Below are 12,691 nucleotides of genomic sequence, written 5' to 3'. Positions count from 1 at the left end.
TTTCGGATGAAGGGTCTAGGCCCAAAACGTCAGCCTTTCTGCTCCTATGATGCTGCTTGGCCTGCTGTGTTCATCCAGCCCTGCACCTTGTTGTCTCGCAGTCCATATGGTGATGTTTGGTGCAAAGTTCTAGCATTTGATTCAGTGACAATGTAGGAACAGCAATACATTTCCAAGTTGGGGTGATGTGTCCGTGGACAGAGCCTGATGGGAAACTTTGGAAGTGATGTTCCCATGCACCTGCTGCTCTTGTCCATTGAGTCAATGGTCACAGGTTTGATTGATGATAACAAATTTACCTTATGCATTCAGTAAATAATATACACCACAGCCAACATTCCCTCTAAACTACAGCCACACTACAGTAAGGATCTTTTTTAATTCGTTTCACACGATGTGGGTGTCACTGACTGGCCAGTGTAGTCTTAGATAACCTTCTTCATTGCTCATCCTCAACCCTAATTCGGATTCAACCACATTGTTGTTGGTCTGGAGTCAAATGTAGGCTAAAACTAGGTAAAGATGGTAGTTTCCTAAATGATATTAGTGTACCAGATGGGTTTTTCATGACAATTGACAATGGTTTCATGGCCATCATGAGACACTTAATTCCAGATTTTATTTATTGACTTCAAATTCTGCAGTGGTGGGTTTCGAACATTACCTGGGTCTCTACAGTACTAGTCTAGCAATAATACCATTACATCATCACGATACCTCAATGTTCCACACAGGTAACAAATAGGTTATCCACCAATCTCGAAAAGACCACACGATGTGAGGAACAGGCTGTGAGTAACGAAAGGAAATTAGGAGAAACTAGTATAGAAACAGACCCTACAGTTCAACTAATCTACGCTGACCATGTTCCCAAACTAAACTAGATCCACTTGCCTAAGTTTGGACCATATCCCTCCAAACCTTTCCTATTCAAATGTCTTTTAAATGTTGTAATTATACCTGCATCCACCACTTCCTCTGGCAGTTTATTCCATACACACACTACTCTCTGTGTAAAAACATTGTCCCTCATGTCCTTTTTAAAACTTTCTCCTCTCAACTTAAAAATATGACCACTAGTTTTGAATTCACCCACCATAGGGAATAGATCCTTGCTATTCACCTTATCTTTGCCCCTCATGATTTCATAAACCTCTGTAAGGTCACTTCCTATTCTCCAGTTAAAAAAGACCCAGCCTAATCTTATAACTCAAACACCCCATTCCTGGTAACATCGGTAAATCTTTTCTGAACTGTCTTCAATTTGGTAATATCCTTCCTATAGCAGGGCAACCAGAACTCCACACAGTACTCCAGAAAAAACCTCACCCCCATCCTATATAACCTCATCATAACATCCCAACACCTATACTCCAAGGTCTGAGCAAGATGGCAAGCATGTTAAACACCTTCTTAACTACCCCATCTACTGTGATGCAAATTTCAAAGAATTATGTACCTGAACCCTTAGATCTCTCTGATCGACAACAATACCCAGGGCCCTACATTAATTGTACAAGTCCTGCCCTTGTTTGTTTAACAAAAATGCAATACCTCACATTTACCCAAATATGCTCCACCTGCCACTCCATAGCCCATTGACCCAATTGATCAAGATCTCCTTGTAGTCTTAGATAACCTTCTTCACTGTCTACTATATCACCAATTTTGGTGTCATCCGCAAACTTACTAACCACGCCTCCTATATTCTCGTTCAAGTCGTTCATATAAATGACAAACAAAAGTGGACCCAGTACCAATCCCTATGGAACACTGCTGGTCGCAAGCCTCCATTCCAAAAATCAACTCTCCACAACCACCCTCTGCCTCCTACCGCAAAGCCAATTTTGTACCCAATTGGCAAACTCACCCTGAATTCCATGTGATCTAATTTTACTAATTAGTCTACCATGCAGAACCTTGTCAAAGGCTTTACTAAAGTCCACATAAATAATGTCTACCGTTCTGCTGTCAACAATCTTTTTGGTTACTTCCTCAAAAAAAAACTCAGTTGAGTTTATGAGAAATGATTTCCCACACACAAAACCATGCTGACTATCCTTCACCAGTCCTTGCCTCTCAAAATGCATACAAATCCTGTTTTTCAGAATCATGTGCAACAACTTAACCACCACCGACATTAGACTCACAGGTCTATAGTTCCCAGGCTTCTCCTTACAGCCTTCCTCAAATAAAGGCACAACATTAGCCACTCTCCAATCGTCCGGTATCACACCCGTGGTTATAGTTGATACAAATATTTCTGCCAGGGATACTGCAATTTCTTTCCTAACTTCCCACAACAGTATAAGATACATTTTTTTCAGATCCTGGAGATTTGTCCACCTTTATGTTTCCCAAGACCTCCAGCATTTCCTCTCGAAAAAGTGACATCAACAAGAGAGGTCAAGGGTGGAGTTGGGAGCCTGGATTATTACTGATATGGGAAATGAACATGCATGAACAACAGGAGCGAACAGAATGGGATTCTGTTTTTACATTCTATATAGTCAAAACAGTTTGCCATCAATGATATCTTTGATCCTCATGATTTCATAAACCTCTGTAAGGTCACCTCCTGTGCTCCAGCTAAAATTTGCAAGAGGCACAGGGTGGCTGATTCACTTATAAATGGTTTCTGAGTTACCAATGAAAAGTCACAGCTTACAGCGACAGCTCATAGAAAGCTGAACTGGTTCTCCATGTTTAAAATGGGTTTTGACTGCAGAGAACATAGAGACTGCTCCTGTATTAGTGGAGATCAAACACTTCTCCCTACCTTGTTTCCAGCACCAAGTTATTCAGTTACCGGACAAACAATTACATGTCTGTTGGCAGGCAAATGACTTTTATCATCTGATCACTAGTCCATTGACCAATCAACTTCTTGTTGTCACCAAAGCTCCATCTAAACACACAACCCTTCGGCTCCAGTTCATCTAGTCATTTGAATAATAGCTTGTTCAAACAGCTCTTTATACAATGCTTGCAATGAAGGTCAGGTTACTTTTTTGTGATGGGACTGGCTGAAGGGTCTCCTTCTCCACTACTAATCTTCTAAGGTGACACAGTACAATGTAACCTGTAATTGTTGCCCCCTTTTAACATTTCAATATTGAAAATTCTGTCTTGGCAACATTATCAATCTTAACCCATAACAAAGCCTGTTGACCGAGGTTAAGGAGTGACCTAATAGAGGTTTATAAAATCATTACGGGCGTGGATAGAGTGAATAGCCAAGGTCTTTTTCCTAGGGTGGAGGAAACTAAAGGGCAAAGGTTTAAGGTGAGAAGGGAAAGATTCAAAAAGGATCTGAGGGACAACTTTTTCATGCAGAAGATGGTGTGTGTACAGAATGGCCTGTCAGAGGAAGTAGTGGAGGTTGGTACAATTACAATATTTAAAAGGCATCTGGATGGGTACATGAATAGGAAGGTTTTAGAGGGATATGGGCCAAATGCGGGCAAATGGAACTAGGTCAGATGGAGATATCTGGTCAATACAGACAAGTTGGACCAAAGGGTCTGTTTCCATGCTGTACAGCTCTATGATTGTTCATTACCCATGAATATGGTCAATCATTCACCAAGGTGAAGCTCCAGAGGAAAACTGGCACAAGTGAGAATGAACACTTCTGGAAGGGGAAAAGTGGGAAAACAGCAAACAATGCAGAACTCTGTCAGCCATGCCTTGTTTTGCTAAATAAGAAAGATTTAAAAGTTTTGCAAGTTATAAGACAAAATAAAACAAAGTGCAAAATACTGCAGGCACTGGAAATCAAGTAATAAACAGAAAATTCTGCAGATACTGATGTTGTGCAACATTCTATGGAGGGTCTGTATTTTGGAATTGGCTTGCTGATTGTCCTTGGTACTTTCTCCTTTTGCTGAGAGAGAATGATATGGGCAGGTATCCTAGCATTTCCAGCAAACAACATACCTAGGGAATTAAAATAGAATTACACCTCTCTCAATCTTTTGCATGATATCATATAAGAACAGAGTTATTCTTAAAATAAGTGACCATTGTAACATGGTTTCATAACAAAGGTTTCAGTCCTGGTCACAAGATGAGGCTTGGATTTTAATACGTGCATGAAACAAAATGTTACGGAAGAGCGTCATCAAGCAACAGTAGGTTTGAACTGCTGTCATAAATATGCAAAACCTATTTTAAAGGACTGTAACTGAACCATCATCACACAACCAACAAACAGAACATGAGCAAGAGACCACACACAAGAAAGGGAGAGCAAACATGGGACTGGAGCAATGTATTACAGCTTGGTTTATCTTCTTTCAATTATGAGAGTCTGCAAAAGACTGTTTGCACCAATGAAATGAACCAACTCTAAATCAGATCCATTAGCATTAAAGCCTTGAGGTTTATGCACATTAGAGAGAAGCTGGATTTGAGAGGTGGCATAAAAATGATACAGACCTTCCAACTATGGAACAGTTCTATAAACAAAGGGCAGTAGAAGTTTTGAGCTTTCTTCTCCAAACTGCAACTAATGCAAAGCCAATTATTAATTTCAAATCGGAGCTGGATATATCTTTGTTAATCAACTGATATGGGGCACAAGTGGGTATGTGGAGCTAGGTCCTCGAGTGGCAGAACAGATTCAAGGGATATATGGTCTATTTTTTAAAAATTATATGTTCAAAGGAACGTCAATTTCACTGGCTAGACCAATGTTCAAAGCCGTACCTCACTGCATTTAGGAAGGTGATACTGAGCTGTCTTCTTGAACCGCTACAGTTCATTGGATATATGAACAGCCACAATGCCGTTAGTAAGGGAGACTTAGGATTTTGATCCAGTAACGGTGAAAGAGCAATGATATAGCTCCAAGTCAGGATGGTGTGCGACTTGGATAGGAATTTGTGGGTGGTGGTGTTTCCATGGATCTGATGCCCTTGTTCTTCCAGGTAAGAGAGAGCACCGGTTTGGAAGATACTGTCAAACAAGCCTTGGAGAGTTGCTGCTGTGCATCATGTAGCTGGTACACACTGTTGCCAAATGCTTTGTAGATGGAGGACAGGTGGTGAATTATTCGCTGCAGAAGTCCTCACATCTGAGGCCAATCATACCACATCTATGACTTTGGGAATTACGACGAAAGATTATTTCACGAAGCCCCTGTCCACATCCATATTATTAGTATCCAAAATATCAGATCTAACTGCAGCCTTGGATCCGACAGCAACATCCTCACCTTTCAGGTCAGGAGGTTGTAGCTGCAAGGTTCATCACACAGGTTTGAACACTAAATATGAAGCTCCAATATAGAGCTGAGTGGTGGTGCACTGTCTGAAGTGCCAACTTTCAGATAAGGTACTAAAAACTAATAGCTAGTCTGCTATTTCAGTTGGATATAAAATGCCGCAAGGTACAATTTGAAAATCAGAAAATCAGTCAATATAAATTTATCCTTTCACCAAAACAGAACATCTGATCAAGCACTTCATTGCTTTTTGTGGAATCTTGTTGCAGTCAAACCAGCTGCCACATTCCCAACCTACAGCAGCCAGGATGCTTATACGTAATTTACATATTTATCGGAATGCTGTATGCAGTTCTGGTCTCCCTGCTATAGGAAGGATGTTATGAAGCTTGAAAAGGTTCAGAAAAGATTTACAAGGATGTTGCCAGGATTGGAGGGTTTCAGCTATAGGGAGAGGCTGAATAGACCGGAGCTATTTTCTCTGGAGCGTCAGAGGCTGAGGGGTGACCTTATAGAAGTTTATAAAATCATGAGAGACATGGATAGGGTAATCAGACAAGATCTTCTCCCTGGCATGGGGACAGGTTTGAGGTGAGAGAGGTAAGACTGAAAAGGGACCTAAGGGGCAACTTTTTCATACAGAGTGTGGTGCGTGTATGGCCTGAGTGGCCAGAGAAAGCGGTGGTGGCATGATGATCGGTATATAAATAGTATGGGTTTAGAGGGATATGGGCCAAATACTGCCAAATGGGACTAGATATAGTCAGGATATTTGGTCAGCATAGATGAGCTGGACCAAGGAGTCTGTTTCCGTGCTGTTTATCGCTATGATTTAAGTACTTTGGGATGGCCAAAGCTGTTTTATAAATGCAAGTTCTTCCGAATATTACTATGCAGCAATATTTGGTCAGTTTAGCCTGATGCCAAATGGTAGGCAGATGCTTATTAAGTCACATTCAAAATATGCTGCATTTCTAAAATATTTACGTTAGAAGATATACATTATTCATTGCTCCAAAACGCTTGGCAAAGTAATATTTTAGAAGAGAGTTTGGGTGGTGACAATCAAGCTCTAACCTTCCAGGAATTACTGCACCTTGTAGGAAAAATACAAGTTTTTGAAAAAGATTATTTTCATTCCACACTCCTCTAAGAATTCAATCTAACTACCCTTTGGCCAAACACACCTTTCTAGGATTGTCCCTTGTAGCTGTCGAGTTTCCGGTTGTTTGTTCTTCTCTTAACAAGTACTTTCCAGCTGGTAGTTCTATCCAGTTGCAGCCAACAACATCACTGTCCACCATGAATCTACAAAAATATCGCAGGGATAGAAGAAAAATGCAAGAGGTAATCAAAAATTATATTCAATATTTTTAATCTTCTGCAAATCAGCACATACTGGGTTCAGAACTTGCCCAGTTCTACCAAAAGCACCATCATGCCTGTAGAACACTAAATACAGCCTCAATCAATTGTAGCAGATATGTTTGTCCTATGTCATTTGCCCACCAATGGTGGTAAAACCAAATGACATCAATATTTCTTTCAAAAGAAATGGAGTATGACGGAGTATACCTCTTAGCAATACCTCTGAAAAACTGATAAATGAACAATTTTAGGTGATAAATGAACTGGTGACTATTCATTTCTTAGCCATTGTTCAATTGGTAACATTGTCACCTGAACAAGGTGACTGCAGGTTCCAAGTCCACTCCAGACAAATGAGCATATAATCTAGGCTGATGCTCATATTGTTGTATTGAAGAGTACTATCCTGTCCGAGGTAGTGTCTTTCAGTTGGGCCAATTAAGCAAAGCCCATGTGGCCTCTCAGGTAGACATAAAAGATTCAATTACACTACTCAAAAGAGAAGTGAAGATTTTCCTAGTGTCTTGGTCAACATTTATTTTTCAACTAATAATACCACCAAAAACAATTTATTCCTTTTTACAGCTGTTTGGGAGAGGTTGTTATATGCAAATTGCCTGCCATGTTTCATAAATTACAACAAAGACTATATTTCAGAAGTGTTTCACTGGTATGTTCACTTTAGGATGCCTCATGGTTGTGAAAAAAGCTACATAAATGCAAGCCTTTCATTATACTGTTGTTTCAACACAAAGGAACAGTAAATACCTGATTTCAAAGTCTATGTTGGCCTCATATGACTGATAATTACACATCGGAGTTGATCCAAAGCGGAATCCTTGCTCCAGCAGGCGCTTAGCAGGAGCGATTAAACGAGGTAGTGCCATCGTAATCTTCAGAAATGGTGTCTTCGTATTTCCTCCATAACCGTACATATCTGTAGTTACACATCATTCACTTGCTGAAAGCATAACCTTAGGAATTTGAAACAATGATTTTTCTCATTGCCTCTCCTTCATATAGTTAGTCTTGCTTTGGAAATGGCAGGTGTTTTGTCAAAGTGAACTTCCTTCCATGCAAATCTGGACAGCATGACATAGCATAGAAGAGGAGAGTGGTCTGTTCTCTTGACACTCAAAAGGGCACTCTTTCTCGTAGCCTCATGATTGGGAGTCAAAAACTTGCCCTTGTCCTATCCCAGGAGTGTTCAATTCAATTGTGACACTGTTATTGTAGCCCCAACATATATCAAACAATAGAGAGGGTTGACCCAATTTCAGGGAACCAGGAAGCAGAAGCAGTTTGAATAGTAGTGACAAATGATTAAGGGAAATCATTTGTCGGAGTGGCGTATAGACTCTCCAACTGTAACCAGATAGTAGGATGGGCAATCAAGAAAGCAATTCGGATCTTGATAGCAAGAAAAAATGATAATCGTGGGGATTTTAATGTCCATTTAGGCTGAAAAAAATCAGATGAGCAAAAGTAGCTGAGATGAGGTGCTCACAGAATATTTTTGGGATAGTTTCATGGAACAGTACTTTCTTCAGCCAACTAGAGGGCAAGTTATACTAGATCTGGTACTTTTACAACAAGATAGGATTAATTAACAACCTCAGTGAATGTGTCCTAAGGTAGTGATAATCATAGTGTAATTGAATTTTACATTGAGTTTGAGGAAGAGAAGACAGAGTCCAAGACGACTATTTTAAATTTAAATAAGGGTAATTATGAGGACATGAAAGCAGAGCTAACAAAAGTAAATCAGCAAATTAGGTTAAGGGATAGAACAACTCAGATACAATGGTAGGCAATTAAGGTGATATTTCAGAATGCACAGGATACACTTCAAGGAGAAAGAGAAATTCCAAGGGACGGCCCACCATCCATTGTTAGCTAAAAAAATGAAATGTATCGAACTCATAATTATGCAAAGACAAATGGCGAGTCCGAAAACTGGACAGAATATAACGAACAGTTAAGAATGGGGAAAAATTAAAGTCTGAGAAAATCAAAAAGAAATATAAAAACAAGTTTTTACAAATATTTAAAATAGAAAATAGTTAAAAGTGAGTGTCAGCACTATTAAATTAGTCTGGGGAAATAAGGAAATGGTAGATGAATTGAACAGGTATTTGCATTGGAATGAAATAACATCCCAGAAAAAAAAACTATAAAGCTGGAAATGGAAGGGAGGGAAGAGCTACAATATTAAAAATCACCAGGGAGATGATACTGAAGCGCAGACTGACAAGTCCCTGGTCATGTTACTTCAGTCTTGGGTATTAAAAGTGACTAATGAGATAGTTGATGTGTATATTTTAATTTTCCAAAATTCCCTAGATTTAGAAAGGTTCCATTCGATTTAAAAGTAACAAATATGACTCTTATTCAAAAAGGGAAGACAACAAAACAGGAAACTACTTCTATCATTGGGAAAACACCAGAAGGTATTAGGAAGACATTACAGTACGGCACTTAGAAAAATGTACGGTAATCAGCCAGACTCAACATGGCTTTGTGAAACTGAAATCATGTTTAACTAATTTATTGGAGTTCTCTGAGGGAGTAACATATACTGTAGACGAAGGGGAACCAGTGGATGCACTGTACCTCAATTTCCAGAAAGCATCTAACGAGGTGTCACATCAAAGGTCTTTGCAGAAAAGAAAAGCTCATGGTATAGGGGGTAATGTATTGGCCTGGGCAGAATCTTGTTTAGCTAAATGGAAATTGAGTTGGCATACATTGGTTATTTTCTGGTTGCCAAGATGCTATGAGTAGTGCGTAAGAGGGATCAGTTTTGGGGCCTCAATTATTAGAACTTATATAAATGACTTAGAAGAAAGGACAGAAAGCACAGTTGCTAAATTTCCTGTCAGCACAAAGACAGGTGGGAAAGTAAGTTGTGAAGAGGGCATAAGGAGGCCGCAAATATATTAAATGTTTGGGTGAAGATTTGGCAAATGCCACAATGTTGGAAAATCTGAAGTCTATTTGGCAGGAAGAATAAGAAAGAAGCATATTATCTAAATGGTGAGAGATTGCAGATGGATCTGAGTGTCCCAGTGTGCATTTCACAAAAGGCTAGTATGCAAGTACAACAGGTTAAGAAAGTGAATAGCGTTACTGCTTATTGCAAGCAAAATTGAATACAAAAGTAGAAGGTTATGCTTCAGTTATACGGGGCATGGATGAGATCATATCTGCAGTGGTGTACAATATTGACCTCCTTACTTAGTAAAGACATGGCACTGAAAGTAGTGCAGGGAAGGTTTATAAAACTAAAACTTGGAATGAACAGGTTATCTCATGAGGGAAGGTTGGACAGGCTAGGCTTGTATTTGCTAGAGTTCAGAAGAGTGTAAAGCAACTTGATTGAAACAGACAAGGTCATGAGTGGTCTTGACAGGATGCGTATGGAATGGATGTTTCCTCACATGGGATAAACTGGAACAAGGGGGTTACTGTTCTAAACTAAGGAGTCAGCCATTAACGACAAGGAGAATCTTTTTCTCAGACAGTCCTTTAGTCATTGGAACACTCTTCCTGAAAAGAAGGTGGATGCACAGACTTTTGAAAATTTTTAAAGCATACATGAATATATTCTTGATCAACAGTGAGATGAAAGATTATCAGGGGTAGGCAAGAATATGGAATAATCAGATCAGCCATGATATCACCAAACAGCAGACTTGAGGGTCTGAGTGGGCTATGACTGCTCCTAATTCATATGTTCACATCTCCTGTTAGAATTCTCTTCTCCAGAAACTAAAGTACCTTAACTGCCTATTCATGCAACAACTTACAGGCTCTTACAAGTTCTTGAAGACCTTTTAATTTGCCTCATAATCTCGTCTACTACTTTCAACTATCATGACATTTCTCAATGTAAACTTCGGCCTTTGCTCTGGTTCCCCTGTCATTATATGGGAGAGAACTGCAGACAGCCACATTACTGAATTCTATTTAAAAAAACCAAAAGAACTCTGGATGCTGTAAATCAGGAACAAAAACAGAAGTTGCTAGAAAAGCTCAGCAGGTCTGGCAACATCTGTGAAGAAAAAATCAAAGTTAATGTTTCAGGTCCGGTGACTCTTCTTCAGAACTTTTTTGATTTTGTTATTGAATTCTATACTTACTCTCTTTCATACAGATATCAACTGCCAAAACTGCTTGCGAAATGTTGTCCTTGTTTGATCTCATGTCCTTAATCACAGTTGTGTTCAATTCCCGTTGAAAATCATGGAGGTGTTCTGAACCGAATCCTGTTAGACAAATTGTATTCCCTGGTTACCAAAACCAAACAATCACACACATGTAGCCAGTGGGTCCACAGCTATAAAGCATATCACCATAAGAAATGATCACAATCACTTTTAAACAAAAAGGCAGTGCAAATATTGTGTCAGGGTGGATTGCAATCTTCATAACTGTGACTCCAAACAACACATTTAGGTTCAATTAAAGACTTAAGTAAGGTTCAACCATGTCAATGTTCGAGTCTTTCCCATGTAATTGGCTCCAGCTTTCCCAATGGTTAACACAAATCACACAGGCTCTCAATGCCAATGGAAGTTGTCTTGGAAGGTGCCACATTCTCAGGAGAAATGGAGATGGACAATATTTGTGTCTTTATTAGCTTGATGAGAATGGGATGACGGAAACAGACTCTGTAACATTTTCAATAAATACTGGTGTGGAAAATATTGTAGAAGCATTCAGAAAAAATGATGAGTGCAACTTACGTAAGAACATAAGAACTAGGAGCAGGAGTAGGCCATCCGGCCCCTCGAGCCTGCCCCGCCATTCAATAAGATCATGGCTGATCTTTTTGAGACTCAGCTCCACTTACCTGCCCGCTCACCATAACCCTTAATTCCTTTACTGTTCAAAAATTTATCTAGCCTTGCCTGAAACACATTCAGCAAGGTAGCTTCAACTGCTTCACTGGGCAGGGAATTCCACAGATTCACAACCCTTTGGGTGAAGAAGTTCCTCCTCACTTCAGTCCTACATCTGCTTCCCTTTATTTTGCCCCCTAGTCCGAGTTTCACCTGCTAGTGGAAACAACCTCCCTGCCTCCACCTAATCTATTCCCTTCATAATCTTATATGTTTCTACAAGATCTCCCCTCACTCTTCTGAATTCCAATGAGTATAATCCCAGCCTACTCAGTCTCTCCTCATAATCCAACCCTCTCAATTCTGGAATCAAACGAGTGAATCTCTTCTGCACCCCCTCCAGTGCTAGTATATCCCTTCTCAAGTAAGGGGACCAAAACTGCACATAGTACTCCAGGTGTGGCCTCACCAGGACCCTATACAGCTGCAGCATAGCCTCCCTGTTTTTAAACTCCATCCCTCTAGCAATGACAGACAAAATTCCATTTGCCTTTTTAATTACTTGCTGCACCTGCAATCCCACCTTCAGCGATTCATGCACAAGGACACCCAAGTCCCTCTGCACAGCAGCATGCTGCAATTTTTTACCATTTAAAACATAGTCCATTTTATTGTTATTCCTACCAAAGTGGATGACCTCACACTTATCAACACTGTACTCCATCTGCCAGACCTTTGCCCACTCACTTAGACTATCTATATCCGTCCGTAGACTTTCGGTGTCTTCTGCATACTTTGCTCTAACACTCATCTTAGTGTCATCTGCAAATTTTGACACACCACACTTAGAAATCATCTCCAAATCATCTATGTAAATTATAAACAATTGCTGTCCCAACACTGATCCCTGAGGCACACCACTAGCCATTGACCGCCAAACAGAAAAACACCCATTTACCCCTACTCTTTGCTTTCTACTAGTCAACCAATACTCTATCCATGCCAATACATCACCTGTAATACCGTGCAACTTCATCTTATGTAGCAGCCTTTGGTGTGGCACTTTATCAAATGCCTTCTGGAAATCCAGATACACTACATCCACAGGTTCCCCATTGTCCACCATGCAAGTAATGTCCTCAAAGAATTCCACCAAATTAGTTAAACATGACCTACCCTTCATGAACCCATGCTGGGTGTTCCCAATGGGAGAATTTATATCCAGATGTCTTGCTATTTTTTCCTTAATGAT

General features: G+C 39.9%; 1 protein-coding gene across 3 annotated transcripts in view; it reads right to left on the bottom strand.

Moving 5' to 3' along the window:
• The window catches only part of pold1 (polymerase (DNA directed), delta 1, catalytic subunit), a 121,721-nt gene that overhangs the window by 92,827 nt on the left and 16,203 nt on the right, over positions 1–12,691 (bottom strand). For all 3 annotated transcript variants that reach the window (XM_048617467.1, XM_048617466.1, XM_048617468.1), the window contains exons 5-7: positions 10,738–10,863; positions 7,364–7,532; positions 6,415–6,535 (exon numbers count right to left, since the gene is read on the bottom strand). In XM_048617467.1, coding sequence (XP_048473424.1) covers positions 6,415–6,535; positions 7,364–7,532; positions 10,738–10,863 — 416 coding nt within the window. The remainder of the gene's footprint in view (positions 1–6,414; positions 6,536–7,363; positions 7,533–10,737; positions 10,864–12,691) is intronic.

This window comes from Rhincodon typus, chromosome 37, assembly GCF_021869965.1.
Source record: "Rhincodon typus isolate 14 chromosome 37, sRhiTyp1.1, whole genome shotgun sequence".
NCBI lineage: Eukaryota > Metazoa > Chordata > Chondrichthyes > Orectolobiformes > Rhincodontidae > Rhincodon > Rhincodon typus.
Note: the sequence above shows the minus strand (reverse complement) of the source record. Positions and strands in the feature narration are given on the sequence as shown.